This window comes from Pleurodeles waltl, chromosome 4_1, assembly GCF_031143425.1.
Source record: "Pleurodeles waltl isolate 20211129_DDA chromosome 4_1, aPleWal1.hap1.20221129, whole genome shotgun sequence".
NCBI lineage: Eukaryota > Metazoa > Chordata > Amphibia > Caudata > Salamandridae > Pleurodeles > Pleurodeles waltl.
The window spans coordinates 602,986,647-603,003,568 of NC_090442.1; the positions used below are offsets into that span (position 1 = coordinate 602,986,647).

The window sequence follows — 16,922 nt, forward strand, 5'->3', positions numbered from 1 at the left end:
CCAGAGGGTGGGTACTAGCATGGGAACCAGCAGGGCTGCATGGGGCCCTGGCGCTGCCCCGGCGTCTTCAACTTTAAAATTGCTGTTGGATGCCTCATATGGGACAGGGGCACCCATTAAAATAAAATGTAGAAAAATGTGGCCAGCGCCTGCATGGCCCCACGGAATGGGGCTGCTTGCAGGATGCCACCTGTGGCTCACCCTGTGGTCCCAAACAATAAATAAAGCCATGGTTGTCCTGGATGGGACCCGGACACCAGCAAAAATAATTTGGAAAAAAAAAAAAAAAAAAAAGCAGGGGAAGGTATAATGAATGAGTGTCTTGGCTTGAACAACTTATTTATAATTCATTGTTCCTGGCAAGGAGTGACATATAATGCCCTTCATGAGCTATTTTACATATATTTAAATGTATGGTGGTGCCCCAGTCTGGGCACCAGCAGCATGTGTTTAAAGTGTTGTGGGGGCTGATGGGATTGCAGCAGCCCCCCAAACATACTTTTGAAAATGTAACTCTGTTTCCTGTGGTCTAGCCAACATGACCCCAGAAAACCTTTTTGCTAGTTTCAGCATTTTCAGAGGTAGACCTGCAAGGACCCCCTGTGGTGTTTTATGGTTGTATTATGCAGACTGAGAAAGATTTAAATAAAACATTTGTATCCAAAATAACATTAAATGTGTCAGAGCCTTTTTTTAAAAGTTTAAAGATTAAAAAAGTGCAGTGCATATGGTTTGGGAATGTAATAGTTTTAATGATGAAACCTAACATGTCAAAGTTGTATTATTAAGGGCTAACTTATTGATTAAGCCAGTAGGTTGAGTTATGACTCCTTGTCAAAGCCAATAGGCTTTCCTTTATGTATTGATGTGGTGATTCTTGACAAAGGCAATCAGCTTTTTTGTATATTGATGCAGTCATCCCTTGACAAAGCCAATAGATCTGTCTTCTTTCATACAGGACAGTAGCTTATAATAAAAATGAACCTAAAAATTCACTGAAACTGAAAAAGGTTAAAGTGAAGTTATTAGGTATGGTAAAAAAACAAAAACCTTAGAAATTCACAGTAAAAAACCAAAGGTTAGAGTAACATTATAGTTAGGTAAAAATGTCAGTTAAAAAGTTATATTGTAAACTCTCCACTGAAATTCACCAGCTATAGTTATCTCATTTAACTATAACCTGTGCCCTTTAGAAAATATAACTCGCTCCCTCGCCATGCACTGCTTGTACTCTCACATATTACATCTCTCATGACATGTTCAATGACTGAAGTGATGACATCCTTAATCGCATTTAAATTACATTATTATTAACACTGTGCATGGGTGGGGCACGAGTTAAAGATAGTTTTTGTAACTATTACTGGTGAATTTCAGTGTTTTTTTAGTTTACAATGTTACATTTTACCTGCCATTTTCACCTAAGTACAATGTCACTTTAACCTTTTCACTGAAAAATCCAAAGGTTAAAGTGATGTTATAAATATTTGTGAGTTAAAAATACCATTTTAAACTTTAAAAAAAAGAAGAAAAAAACTGAAATTCATCAGTTATAGTTCACTGAAGTAACTGTAACTTGGGCACTTGCCATGCACAGTGATGTCAATAACAATGCTATTACAGGTGTCATTAGTGATGTTATCCTGTCATAGAACATGTCGTATGCAAGGTCATTAGCAGTGTTCCCTGGCCATTAGAGGACCACCGTCTGCAGTGGTGGTTGACCACCAACCTGCAGCAAGGCAGGCCTTTTGCAGCATGTGATCATTATCACAGACACCTCTCTCATGGTCTGCAATGTATATCTCACACAGTATAAGAATTGCAGTCCTCCTAGTACTATCACCACGTCAATTACTTGGAACTGCAAGCTGTTCAAAGAGTTTCCCGTAGCTCGTGTCTTTTTCTAACAAACAACATGACAGCCGTGAATTGCTTCAGAAACAAGGCAGCACACTCCCTCCCCCCAGCTTTCTTGTCTAGCACCTTCTGACAGAGCATCTACCAGTGCTTTTCAACACATTTTGTGGACCTGCTTAGCAGGATGGCTCAACAAACCCACAAGTGGGAACTCCACACTGTACTTTCAGCGCTGGAGCACTCTGTGGATAGACCTGCTTGCCACCCCAGAAAACACAAAATGCCTAACTAGTGCAGCCACATAGCCACACTCACAGTCCATGGGCAATGCAATATGGATGAATTGGTCGGGATATTTGCCTATGCTTTTTCACCTTTCTCACTGCTTTGATTTGTGCTCAGGAAGCACAGGCAAACATTGCTAAATCTCATCTTGGTGGTACCAGTCTAGCATATGAGAACTCACCCTCCGGCCAGACCTTCTCATGCAGTGTCAGGATCAGGTGAGGTACCCCAACCTTGCAATTTGGCAACTGAGATCCTAGGCTTTAGGTTCCTATGCCTCCCTCTAGAATGTAGGTCCATTTTGAAGGGGGCCTAAGAGCCCAAATCGCAAGCTGGTTATATAGCAAAATAAAAGATGCTTATTTGTTAGAGCAATTCAACCAAATTCCATCCTTTAAAACAGACAGTGAAGTAGATTCTTGCCTACGTTATGCACCTGCAAAAGGCAGGCCTTGCCTGCACTCCGTTCACCTCTTTTTAACAGCAGTTGCTGCTTACGTGCAGAACTGAAAACCAGGGGTGGTTTCTCCGTTAGGGTTCAGGGGCAGCAGTCCTCTGAAATTCCTACACATCAAAAAATATTAAAAAGATCGATCAAATCTATGCATTTAATTCTGGGCTGTCTGTCCTAAACTGCCTGCCCAGCCTCGCTCTGAAGCAGGAGTCGGAAGCCAGGCAGTAAATCAACTTTCTTCACTGTGACACTTACCTTTCTGAAGCCCTTCATTGCCATTGTAGTCAATGGAAGTATCCAATGTAGGCCAGTGATGCTATCAGCATTACGGTTTCGGGCGTCGGAGTCTTCATCCCTGCGTGCTGCCAGACATCCGTCATTCACAGGCATAGAGCCCACCCTTTCCCATGCATCACATAATGTAGTGGATGCAAGCACATGCGATTAGGTGACTTGACCTCAGTAATGATGAGTGTTATAATGCTAATCTTGTGTTACTTATATTGTGCGAGGCCCCATGTCACGCTAACCTCCACTATGACATCCCAGGCCCTGGCTGCAGATCGCTGGCTCCTTTAGAACTGCTGTATTTGTTCCCCTCACAGTAAAAAAACAAAGGTTAGAGTAACATTATAGTTAGGTAAAAATGTCAGTTAAAAAGTTATATTGTAAACTCTCCACTGAAATTCACCAGCTATAGTTATCTCATTTAACTATAACCTGTGCCCTTTAGAAAATATAACTCGCTCCCTCGCCATGCACTGCTTGTACTCTCACATATTACATCTCTCATGACATGTTCAATGACTGAAGTGATGACATCCTTAATCGCATATATGTATGGCACCGGTTGATGAATCTTCATGACATTTTCCCCAAAAATCTTGAAAGTTTTGGGGTTATCCATGAAATGAGGGCTGAGAAAAAGGGAGGGTCCCAAGACGCCTTTTCCCCTTGCATTTTTCTATAGGGTTTTTTAACAGGACTGCAGCCCAAACCGCTGGACGAAATGACACCAAACCAATCAATGTTAGTAATAGAGCAAGTTTTGGTATATTTCTTGCTTGTTGTTTTGGCAAATTACAGGAATTATGTCTTAGCAGGCTTCAGCTTCCCGTTGATGCTGGACATGAAGATGTGGATGAGGTTCGAGCAGTTTATAAGGCATTTGGTATATGGAGCAGTTGAGCCACTCTGCATATTGTTGACATATTGATGAGGGATATATATATATATATATATATATATATCCCTCATCAATATGTCAACAATATGCAGAGTGGCTCAACTGCTCCATATACCAAATGCCTTATAAACTGCTATATATATATATATATTGATGTGCATAGTCTCAGAACACCACGATAGGTCATTGGCAAGTATTGGTTATTTGAAACATGCTCAGCTGCAGGAGGGGGTGGCGGAATGTCATACTGCAAGGGAAGGTTGATGTTTCTGCCATCTTCTGGTGCCCTTGTTCCAGAGAACTGGAACACACCAAAGCAAATTCCACACAGAAGTTACTGCCCCTCTTAAGGGCCTTTATGCTGAAGAGAAACTTAAAAAAGCTTAATTTCTTTCCAGCAAGATTAAAACCACCAGCAGTGTTACCATGGGAACCAACCAGCTGCCCATGGTTCCTGTTGTTTCACTTGAAAATCTGAATAATACAGATTCATTGTAATTACCATGAGGGTGGGCACCTGCGTGCCACATGTGTGGGTGGAATTTATGCCGAACTCCGTACTCCACTTAAAACTCATCAGAAACATCATTTAAAAGGCAGTCTACAGTCAACTCCAAAAATCTCCTCAATTCCAACAATTTCACGCAATCTGGCTACAGACCACTTTGCAGCATAGAGACCGGTCTCTTGCACATCAAAGATGATACCCTGGTTACCATATAAGATGACTCGTGCCTCCTGATATTGTTGGACCTCTGAGCCTCCTTCTACAACAATGAACAGCTCACCCTCTTCTGCACGAGGAAGTTTTGAAGAATGGGATTCACCATCAATGTCATTCACAGGTGCTCTAGCCTTTCCAGTCAACACAATTTCATTCACATGGGCACTTTTACGTACACACAATTGCCATCAACTGTGCAGTTCCCCAGGGTTCCATCCTGTCCCAAGATTTTTGACCTCTTTCTAAATTAAATATCAGACATAAGTCTAGAAGTGCAGGTTTCAGTCCAGACCCAAATTTTTAAAAAAACAAAAAATCTTACTACTACAATTCAGTATTCCTCCAACATGTAAGGCTGAATTGGCTCAAGCATCCCCACCCTCACCTTTATGACCTATATAACATTCTCGTTATAGATTTCCTCCACATGGGTATATTAGAACATCTCTTGGGTACCATGCAGATAGAGAGCTGAAAAACATCTGTAGGAATCCAAGAGGCATACTACCACAGACAGAGCTTTTTCCTCTTGGTTCACCATTGGAGACCCTAGTTAATTGTACTGTGCCTGTCCTTTGTCTTGAACTCTGCTCCCAGTGTTCACTAAGGTCCCCTCAGAGGCGGTGGCTCATATTTGCCTTAAGGTGCTACATCTGCTCCCCTACTTGAACGAAGGGATGTTTAAGTCTCATTCTCCAAATGTTTGTCAGCAATGCCTTTATGTGGTCTGAAACGCTGCATATGCTGCATTGAATCCAGAAATCAACTCATCCATCCCAGATACTTTGGGATGTAGGAATATTGATGAACTCCCTGTCATTGTCACCTTTGCACCTCCAGAAAGGATTAAGGCCCTGCCTCAGAAAGTGGTACCTCTTCTCCAATCATCCTGTGATTTCAGCCTGTTGTTTTTAGAGACTCCTGACTCTGAGGTCTTTTTGCATTTATGCATCTACCTTGGTGCAGTTTCAGAAGCTTGTTTTGTAGCATCATGTGTCTCAGAACAGGACTCAGTCTATGGAACCTTATTCCAAGGAATTCAGAGTTACAAACCAACTGGTGCTCCTTTTAGACTTCATCTTCCTGCATGACAGTGACCATGGCTTCCTCTAAATGCAGCTGGGCAGTACTAGAAAAGCCATTCAACCAAGGGGCTCTACGCTGTCCAGGATAGAGATCTGCACACTAGTCACTAAGAATAAAAGGCCATATTCCATGTAATTTCGCCTATTTTCTTCAGAAACGTTTGTCAGGTCCTTGGATGATTTATCTAATTAAGCAGAATGAACTTGAATCAATCTGTTATTTGAAATTTGTAAATGTCCCTTTGGGTTACTGTCAATATAAAAGAGAAATATGGGAGCGAGCATTCCTACATGCTGCATCATTCTGCGCAAGCGTGGCAGATTAGCTTACTTGTGCTGGATTGGGAAACTGGGAATCTGTGTAAATGAATATTTACTGAGCGAAAGAGTGCAATGATCAGAGTTTTCATTATATATGTTCTCGTCCATTACTAGTCAAGAAGCTTTCTTTGTATGGTCCCTTCTGCTCCCCTGATTGATCAAACTCTTCAATTCAAAAAAGATCATTTAACTCCATGTTGATTCCATAGCTGTGTTTTAGTCTTGTCAGATATACTTTGCAGAACTCTTACTCCTTTTGGCAGCAAAGATACAAATATGTATTTATATCTAGTGGTAGCTTCTGTCATCTGAGGGCGATGTACCCAATACATAAACCGGGTATATGGAAGTATTTAAATTTCATCTAAGAGAATGTCAATTTACACCCTAAGGAGGATTTTATAACTTCCTGTTTAAATAGGTTTGTAAGCATACTTTGCTCTCCATCCCTCCATTTATTGAAAAGGACTAATCTTAATGCTGGTGTAATTTTTGTTGTTGAAGTTTATCGGTGTGCATGGTGTTGGGAAGTTGTTGCTCTCTAATTCCCTTGATCATGTGTCCCAGACCCACAGTGTTGTAGCAACAGTAGTGGCTAGTCTCTGGTTTTTATACAACCATGTTAAATTCCATAAGGGTCTGACACTAATAGCATGATCCAGCAGGTTTTCTCTGTTGTCTGTTGCAGGTTTGGTCCAGTTTGCCACTGGGCACAGTTGCGTTGTGGCATATTAGAAGTAATAATTGGTTAGGACTAGCCCTCTTTTGAAGAAAGTCTGTTGCTGAGGGGGAGTCTAGACCTGAAGCTTTTCCATACAAACTTTGGGATCATCTTCTGTAGTGTCCTAAAAAAACCTGTTGCCTGCTGCAGAGTCCTCAGCAAGATATTAATTTTAATTGAGTTCATTCTACTTGCTCACGACACGAACAATGCCCCCCCATTTGCAGAGGTCTCTTTTGATCTACTTTAGTAGGGCCAGATAATTTGCTGGGCTGATGTGTAAATTGAAAGCCCAAATAGTTGATGTGCCTGCCTAAATGTGTACATTGCTAAGAGTTGCTTCCACTTCTGGGGAGGGACAAACGTTAAGGATCTCTGACGTACCCATATTTCACTAATAGCCTGCCATCACTTCATAGTATTGCAGGTGTCGGACTACCTCTGGCATGGAGTAGGCCAGATCACTCAGAGACAAGAGGACATTATCCGAATGCACAGCTATTTTATATTCCCCTACTTCAAGGATATACCCTATTTTACTGTAGAACTGCAGGTGTGAAAAGCTAATGACTGAATATTAGGAGCAAATTCTAGTGGTATTTGAGGACATCCATGAGCAGTGCCTTTCTACAGTCTGAAGGGAAGTGAGAGGCAGCTGTTTAGTGAAATCTTTCAGTAGGCATACAATAATTTGCTATAACGATGGCCAAATCTGTGGGTCCACATTTCACCTGCTGGAAGATTGCTGACAGTCAGCCCAATCTAAGACCTTTTCCATGTTTTGGGGCACGAGCAGGGCTAGGAGGTTTTCTTTTTATCTTCTCCATTAAGTAGAACAGGTGTCTAATGTTATTAAGAGACTGTTCACTAATTCAGAAGCAACATTGGTCAGCATAAACCAGTTCAAGCAGAATCCCTTCAAGCCGAAAGGCCATGATTTTGGTACATATCTCAAAGATCACATTGAAAAGGGCAGGTTTCTCAGTCAGTCCTTGGAATCACCACATTCCTAGCCTCCCTACTGGAACCAAGTTTAAACAAAGTGGTTAAAGAGTTTAGTTAGTTCAGCACTATTCATGTTATAGATGTCATATAGAAATATCCAGCAAACTCAACTGGCACTAGGGCTTTGCTATTTTTCAGGGCCTTGATTGCTTTCCTAATCTTTTCCATCAATATGGGATTTTCTAAATGTTCCTTCTGTATTGTGCCTATGGGCGAGCCCCTTTACTTTGAACGCTATAACCCTCCCCATTATGGTATTTCATCCATCACATGATTACTCATTGTCATCCCACTTACATCCAGTCTGCATCTATCTCCCTTGATATGTGCTTGAGTCTGTAGCTTCCATTTAAAACAAATACTATTGTTTTATAGTAGCTACCCATTAGGAATCAGAACGTCTGTATTCTCTGTCTCCCTCCCCAATTAACCAACCCTGTTAAGTTATGAGTTGTTTACAGCTTTTTCCTATGACATTTTATCAGATCCACTTTTAGTGCAGTTCTGAAGACCCAGGGGTCTCGAGAGCCCCTTCCAGGCCCCCTAGTGCTTCATCACAGAGGTGCCAGATGAGATTCTAGCACCTCTCTATAGTACAGCCAGGTCCATCGAGGCATCCAAGTTGACACGGTCTGAGGAAAGTAGAGGTACATCCAGTATCCAACACCCGTTTTAGTTAGCACATCTGTTAACTTCTCTACTTCCTCCCTCTGAGTAATCAAGGTTAGTTTTTCACTCTGTACCATACAAGTTTAGCTAGTAACCCTAATAGAAAGCATTAGTACTTACAAACTGGCTAGGTTCTTCATGAGCTCGAGCAATAAGCATTGGAACAATAGAAAAATAGGACCCAGATCTATACCGCAGTATCGGTTTTGTGTACTAACTGTCTCTGCTGTTAGTAATGGCATTTAAGAGCCTATCCAACTACTCTTGTGTAATGATTTGTTCTGATGCCTCATATTTTGTATAATCTCAACATACATCGCTATGTAGATTGCCACCCTTGCTTCTGGCGTTCCCCTGTCAGAGCACTGTCCTTCTGTGACCTTTGGCTTCCCTGCATTTATTGATAAATGGGACTTCTCCCCTACAGCGGTTCAGTTTATGGGCATCTGATTGGTGTTACAACTATTGGCCAACTGATGCTTACTATGCAGGTTTTTATTGTAGGAAAACAAGATAATGTAGAGCCCAAATTATGGGTGCCGCACTACAAATCTACTGCTTCCTTTTCCACTGACTACTTATCTATCATATAATAAAATCCACGTTGAAGCTCAAAGCCTGTTGTAGCCTTTCCTAGTGGTCTTATCATCGATCCTCTTCATCTGAGTATCTCAGCTACCTCCCCAAGCATGTTAGATGAGAGATCATAATGTGCCTTTGGTTCAGAGCTGAAGAGGTTCTCTCAGATCACTTAGCCATGCTAAATCAGAAGCACTGTGACAGCGCAGACCATATCTAATTGCTTTAGGGCCATCAGGTCCCTCACTGCCAGTTCACTTGGCTGAACCTTGCTCCCTTGGTTTACATTTGGATATGCCAGCAAATTGTTGCAGACTACGTCTGGCTTGCAGATATCGCCCTGCCATTCCCACCCTTTTTACAAACGTGTCTAATCTCCAGAACCTGGCTTCACACATTCACTGCTGCCATTTTCAAGATTTTGGCAGCTGGGTCTACATATTTGAGCTTCTGCTTACTGTATAGCCACCTCTTCCACCTCTGCTCCATGGTGCCCTTTAGCCAGAATGGAACTTGGCAGCATCCCAGCCATCACTAAAACAGATGATTCAGGATTGCAGTTTGTATCTGTGGGGGCCAGCGAAGAGCTCACTCAAGCGCATCTTGTAGGAAAGTACCATCTTGCCTGGCATGTTACCCCCATTTTTCACTGTATATATGTTGTTTTAGTTGTATGTGTCACTGGGACCCTGGTAACCCAGGGCCCCAGTGCTCATAAGTGTGCCTGAATATGTTACCTGTGTAGTGACTAACTGTCTCACTGAGGCTCTGCTAATCAGAACCTCAGTGGTTATGCTCTCTCATTTCTTTCCAAATTGTCACTAACAGGCTAGTGACCATTTTTACCAATTTACATTGGCTTACTGGAACACCCTTATAATTCCCTAGTATATGGTACTGAGGTACCCAGGGTATTGGGGTTCCAGGAGATCCCTATGGGCTGCAGCATTTCTTTTGCCACCCATAGGGAGCTCTGACAATTCTTACACAGGCCTGCCACTGCAGCCTGAGTGAAATAACGTCCACGTTATTTCACAGCCATTTTACACTGCACTTAAGTAACTTATAAGTCACCTATATGTCTAACCTTTACCTGGTAAAGGTTAGGTGCAAAGTTACTTAGTGTGAGGGCACCCTGGCACTAGCCAAGGTGCCCCCACATTGTTCAGAGCCAATTCCCTGAACTTTGTGAGTGCGGGGACACCATTACACGCGTGCACTACATATAGGTCACTACCTATATGTAGCTTCACAATGGTAACTCCGAATATGGCCATGTAACATGTCTATGATCATGGAATTGCCCCCTCTATGCCATCCTGGCATAGTTGGCACAATCCCATGATCCCAGTGGTCTGTAGCACAGACCCTGGTACTGCCAAACTGCCCTTCCTGGGGTTTCACTGCAGCTGCTGCTGCCAACCCCTCAGACAGGCATCTGCCCTCCTGGGGTCCAGCCAGGCCTGGCCCAGGATGGCAGAACAAAGAACTTCCTCTGAGAGAGGGTGTGACACCCTCTCCCTTTGGAAAATGGTGTGAAGGCAGGGGAGGAGTAGCCTCCCCCAGCCTCTGGAAATGCTTTCTTGGGCACAGATGTGCCCAATTCTGCATAAGCCAGTGTACACCGGTTCAGGGACCCCTTAGCCCCTGCTCTGGCACGAAACTGGACAAAGGAAAGGGGAGTGACCACTCCCCTGACCTGCACCTCCCCTGGGAGGTGTCCAGAGCTCCTCCAGTGTGCTCCAGACCTCTGCCATCTTGGAAACAGAGGTGCTGCTGGCACACTGGACTGCTCTGAGTGGCCAGTGCCACCAGGTGACGTCAGAGACTCCTGCTGATAGGCTCCTTCAGGTGTTAGTAGCCTATCCTCTCTCCTAGGTAGCCAAACCCTCTTTTCTGGCTATTTAGGGTCTCTGTCTCTGGGGAAACTTGAGATAACGAATGCAAGAGCTCATCCGAGTTCCTCTGCATCTCTCTCTTCACCTTCTGATAAGGAATCGACTGCTGACTGCGCTGGAAGCCTGCAAACCTGCAACATAGTAGCAAAGACGACTACTGCAACTCTGTAACGCTGATCCTGCCGCCTTCTCGACTGTTTTCCTGCTTGTGCATGCTGTGGGGGTAGCCTGCCTCCTCTCTGCACCAGAAGCTCCGAAGAAATCTCCCGTGGGTCGACGGAATCTTCCCCCTGCAACCGCAGGCACCAAAAAGCTGCATTACCGGTCCCTTGGGTCTCCTCTCAGCACGACGAGCGAGGTCCCTCGAATCCAGCGACTCTGTCCAAGTGACCCCCACAGTCCAGTGACTCTTCAGCCCAAGTTTGGTGGAGGTAAGTCCTTGCCTCACCTTGCTGGGCTGCATTGCTGGGAACCGCGACTTTGCAGCTACTCCGGCCCCTGTGCACTTCCGGCGGAAATCCTTTGTGCACAGCCAAGCCTGGGTCCACGGCACTCTAACCTGCATTGCACGACTTTCTAAGTTGGTCTCCGGCGACGTGGGACTCCTTTGTGCAACTTCGGCGAGCACCGTTTCACGCATCCTCGTAGTGCCTGTTTCTGGCACTTCTCCGGGTGCTACCTGCTTCAGTGAGGGCTCTTTGTCTTGCTCGACGTCCCCTCTCTCTTCAGGTCCAATTTGCGACCTCCTGGTCCCTCCTGGGCCCCAGCAGCGTCCAAAAACGCCAAACGCACGATTTGCGACTAGCAAGGCTTGTTGGCGTCCTTCCGGCGGGAAAACACTTCTGCACGACTCTCCAAGGCGAGAGGGATCCGTCCACCAAAGGGGAAGTCTCTAGCCCTTTTCGTTCCTGCAGAAACCTCAGCTTCTTCTGTCCAGTAGAAGCTTCTTTGCACCCGCAGCTGGCATTTCCTGGGCATCTGCCCATCTCCGACTTGCTTGTGACTTTTGGACTTGGTCCCCTTGTTCCACAGGTACCCTAGATTGGAAATCCACAGTTGTTGCATTGCTGGTTTGTGTCTTTCCTGCATTATTCCTCTAACGCAACTTCTTTGTCCTTAGGGGAACTTTAGTGCACTTTGCACTCACTTTTCAGGGTCTTGGGGAGGGTTATTTTTCTAACTCTCACTATTTTCTAATAGTCCCAGCGACCCTCTACAAGGTCACATAGGTTTGGGGTCCATTCGTGGTTCGCATTCCACTTTTGGAGTATATGGTTTGTGTTGCCCCTATCCCTATGTTTCCCCATTGCATCCTATTGTAACTATACATTGTTTGCACTGTTTTCTAAGACTATACTGCATATTTTTGCTATTGTGTATATATATCTTGTGTATATTTCCTATCCTCTCACTGAGGGTACACTCTAAGATACTTTGGCATATTGTCATAAAAATAAAGTACCTTTATTTTTAGTATAACTGTGTATTGTGTTTTCTTATGATATTGTGCATATGACACTAAGTGGTACTGTAGTAGCTTCACACGTCTCCTAGTTCAGCCTAAGCTGCTCTGCTAAGCTACCATTATCTATCAGCCTAAGCTGCTAGACACCCTATACACTAATAAGGGATAACTGGGCCTGGTGCAAGGTGCAAGTACCCCTTGGTACTCACTACAAGCCTGTCCAGCCTCCTACACATCTCACTCCATTGAATAGGTGTTTTTTCTCATACTGTGTGTTGTGCTGAATTGAAGTTGGCTCTATCTGTTCTTGACTATACTATTGTATTTTCAACCTCCTGCTGGTATCTGCACAAAACAGGATTGTTTCTGGGATTTCTAAGCCTAGAAGAGGTACAAGGGTGCCCGCTGTAACTGATGCTTTTTGCACTGAACATTGAGCCACTTTCTTTTGTATTTGGGAGCAATCTTGCTTTAAGACGTATCCCCTTGTCACCTCAAAAACAAACATGGTTTATGTGCTGATTAAGTCATCCTCTTGATGGAACATTTATATCTTAATCGTTGACCGATAATGAATGAAATATCCACCTCAGTTCACTTCCCTGGCCTTGCATCAATTGAAGCAAATCTCAAATTCTCGCATTACTTGACGTGGTTACTGAGGTGAGACAAAAACAGGGGTTGTGATGGTGTGCTGACTCAGTCTAATATCTAGGAGCTACGACCTTCCATTACTGTCCAAGAGTAGTTATAATTCTGGAGAAAAAAATTGAAAATTGGCTAAACTGTCCTTTCTCATTCAACCCCTAATAAGAAAAGTTAATTCTTCCTATGTGTCTGTTTTGTTTCATGAACTTATTGTACTGTATACAAGGCCTTTATCTTGGTTTAGATGTCAATACAGCAGGGCTCAGATTAGATGGTCTGACGTTTTTGTATAATAAAGAAGTGCTAGCGATTCCCGACTTTGAGAGATACTTCTTGGCAGCTCCGACACTGTACTTTTTCGTAGTCCACTGCCTCTCTGTAGCAGCCCGATGTACACATTGAATGCATGTCATTGGAATCTGGGATTATTGGGGATATGAGATGAGGTAGTGCTTACAGCAATGCTTGAAATTAAGTTGGCTCAGAGTTGAATGAAATCGCTGGTTTGTCTACTCTGAAAGTGCATTGTTCACCGCATCTGCCTATATTCACTATTAGTTATGGGGTTTGAGTTATCCCCTGACACGCTAAGAAAGAAGCGAGTGTTGTGATCTTTGGAGACTTTTATTATGTGGACATTAATAGGCAGCACACCCGTCCAGATCCAAGTAAGCCTGGGTTGTTACAAAAAAAAAGGAATTATAAATAATATACTACCACTTGCCATCCCACTCTATCCCAGACTTAGGACTAATTCACAACTAGAAGTCTGGTCTTTAAACTGTTGGAATTTGCAGTTCAAGGCTGGTGTTTGAAATCTGTGCTGCAATGACATGCTAAAGAAGGTGAAAGGCAATAGAAACAGTGTTTTGATATAAATATTTCAGGCCAAAAACGGACATGCACTAGTCCACGGACTAAAAAGACATTACTTAGTTACAGGTATGAACTCCTAGGTTTTACATTCCACAGTGTTATTACATTCCAAAAGTAACAGATTATTTTGAGATGCCCAAGTATTAGGCATGCATAAACAATCAGTTTCTGCATGAAGCTTCAAGACATCCATACTTTGATTTCAGTGCTTCTCGAGCTGCTCTGGTTTGGTTTGAGTGACAGATCACAAATTTATGGTTTAGAGGCTATGCTCAAACTGTTTAAGGGTATATCACTTTTCATTGATATGGAAGATATCTACTTCCAATTAATATCAATTGTTTCAAGGCCTTGAGTTTTTTGGCCCATTACCATTCCTTTATAAGCCTTGAATTAGGTAAAAACACTAAAGTTTTGTTATAAATGGGAAGCGTGATCCCATTCTTATTAGTTGATCATATTTCATGCTGTATATGTACATATGTAATTCCCATGTTGCAAAATATGGCATGACAGGGGCATGGTTTAGTTTGATCCAGCTTATAGATATATGTTATCTTGGATGACGGGAATGTTCTTATTGGTAAAATCCACTGTTCAACTGTGTGTCTAAATAAGTTACTTGAAGTGCTGAGTTATGATGATATCCAGATTGTAATTTAGCACTTTAGTTGTTTTGTTGTGTTGTAAGAGTAGAAATACATGTAGTGACTGTTAAGTCTTTCACCTGCTCATCAACTTATCTGCCTGCCCCACACACCTGTATACCTACTGCAGCTATGTGTTCAAGGTCTGATCTCTTCTGCGGCAGAAGTTCACTTCTTTTATTCTTGAAAAAAGAAAAGAGTCCTAATTGAGCAATTTTGCACTATAAAGTGATCCATGAAGATATGAAGATAATGAAAGCTTAATGATGTTTACTTCCTCTCAGATTACCACTGGTGTAGCAAATAAAGAATATGCATAAAATATGAGGTAGCGAATGTGGTTTTTGTCTCTTAAATCAAAAGTAGATGTTGCCAGCTATAGTTTGGATTGTAAATGTAGTGATGCCACATGTCTTTTCATAACCCTAGAAATCTGAAAGGTGATCAATTTATGATGGCTGACCGGGCTCCAATTGTAAAGTAGATAACCTTCTTCTATGTTTGCTTTGCTTTTATTTGTAGCTGAAGGTGCACATTCTGGTGTTTCAGTGGACAACATCAAGCAAACAGTATGGAGAGGTTACATGGTATGTTTATATGTGTATTATTTTCTATGTAAAGATAGTAGATATACATACAAAGAATCTTCTCACTTGAAGACTAAAACTATTTTGAGCTTACAGTTCATCTGAGTCCTTTCATCCTCATTCAGCAACATGACAATTTGATTGTGGATACGACACTGTATCTTACAATCTGTGAACCTAATGAGGAATTATATTTCACAGAAAAGTAACTGTGCTGTAAGAAACAATACCTATATGAAACAAAGGTGTATTACTGCCACTCCCTAGGTATCATGATAAAGATGGTTACTCAGTAAAAATTAGCCCTGAGGAAATAACATCAGTACTGTACCACTAGATAAAATGCATCATATAATATACCATGAAAAAATACCTTCACAAACTATGTGAAAAAATGCCTCACAATTCTTCCTGTGCTTTGCTGCAAATCAAGTGGGTTTATTTGCAAAATACCAAGGCCTGGCTTTCTAGATGTTCTTCCTCCTTCCTAAATATTCACGTTCTGAACAATCAGCTCTTGAGCAACAAGACTAAGTTATCCAGAGACACATTTGGATGAAGTACTTCACTTCTATTTAAAGTGATAGTATCCCTTAAGTTCTTCGCTGAATTGCTTACTGTATCAATAGAGCATTTAAATTATGTAGGGTTTCATGTGTGCTTCTACATAAGCAAATATTAGGTCATATGACTATTGCCTCTACTTGCCGTCTCCAGAAAAATCTTACCTGGTCTGTTACAGGCATTATAAGACCTATGAATGAGCAGCATGCCAAGCACAAAATTTACAAATAAAGATCCTGCTTCACTCTTGGACATCCTTATTATTCTTTTTGTTTGATTAGTACTGATTAGTGCCATGATGCAAGCACTCATCTGTATTAAATTGCAATTTGAAAACCAGTGTGGTGCCATGGGTTGTTGCCCCAACGAGCTTGGTAAAATGTATTCTCATGCTTATTTCTCTGTGTAGTCATAGGCCTAGAATTGAGTCCCCTTAAACAACAATTCAGGCTTCAATTAAACCAATTAAACTTATATTTGTTTCACGTTGTACATGTGTAGTTTTTATGTCTGGTGATAGCCAGGACCATTTGATTTTTTTACAAAGAATATATATATATATATATATATATATATATATATATATATATATATATATATATTCACTTAAAAAACAAAAGGATGCAGGGACGTTATAGTTAGTCCCACTTTTCCAATGTACAAAACCATAGAAATTTAGCAGTTATAGTTAGTTATTTCAAATAAATATACCTCATGCCCTAAGGTAACTATAACTCACGCCCTCGCCATGCACAGTTTTCACATCAATAATTTTTCTGCAAATATTGCGGTGATATAACATCATCTTTGACATCATTGATAATGAGTCATGTAATTTATGAGGTAGTTAGTAGTGCATGATGATGGCTAAAGTTATTGTTACCTTAGGGCTCAAGTAATAGTAATAACTCTGACTATAACTGCTGACTTTTTCTGGTTTTGTACATTGGCTATGTGCGCTAAACTGTAACATACCTGTAACCTTTTGCTTTTTAAGTGAATTTGTGTGTTTTTTTTTATTCAGTTTCCTAATTATAATGTCCCTGTAACATTAGTTTTTTTCAGTGAACTTCTATAGTTAAGTAATTTTAATTATTTGACATGGCCTTGCAGCCAATCCCCTATAACCACCCACCCCCACGCCACATGCGGCCTTTGGCCAACCCCCAATAGCCACCCACCTCCACGCCACATGCGGCCTTTGGCCATGTACAACAGAGATTGACCGCAGGGTCTGGCCTAGCCCCTATAACCATTCAACCCCCACGCCATGCATGAAGTGCACCTTTGTTTTGTGGAGATGTGATCATATTCCTGTGCATCAAAAACGTGACTCCAAAATCAGGGG

At 42.1% G+C, this 16,922-nt stretch overlaps 1 protein-coding gene across 2 annotated transcripts in view; it reads left to right on the forward strand.

Moving 5' to 3' along the window:
• The window catches only part of GNPTAB (N-acetylglucosamine-1-phosphate transferase subunits alpha and beta), a 417,324-nt gene that overhangs the window by 104,221 nt on the left and 296,181 nt on the right, over nucleotides 1-16,922 (forward strand). For both annotated transcript variants that reach the window (XM_069229013.1, XM_069229014.1), the window contains exon 6: nucleotides 14,946-15,010. In XM_069229013.1, the coding sequence (XP_069085114.1) occupies nucleotides 14,946-15,010 (65 nt within the window). The remainder of the gene's footprint in view (nucleotides 1-14,945; nucleotides 15,011-16,922) is intronic.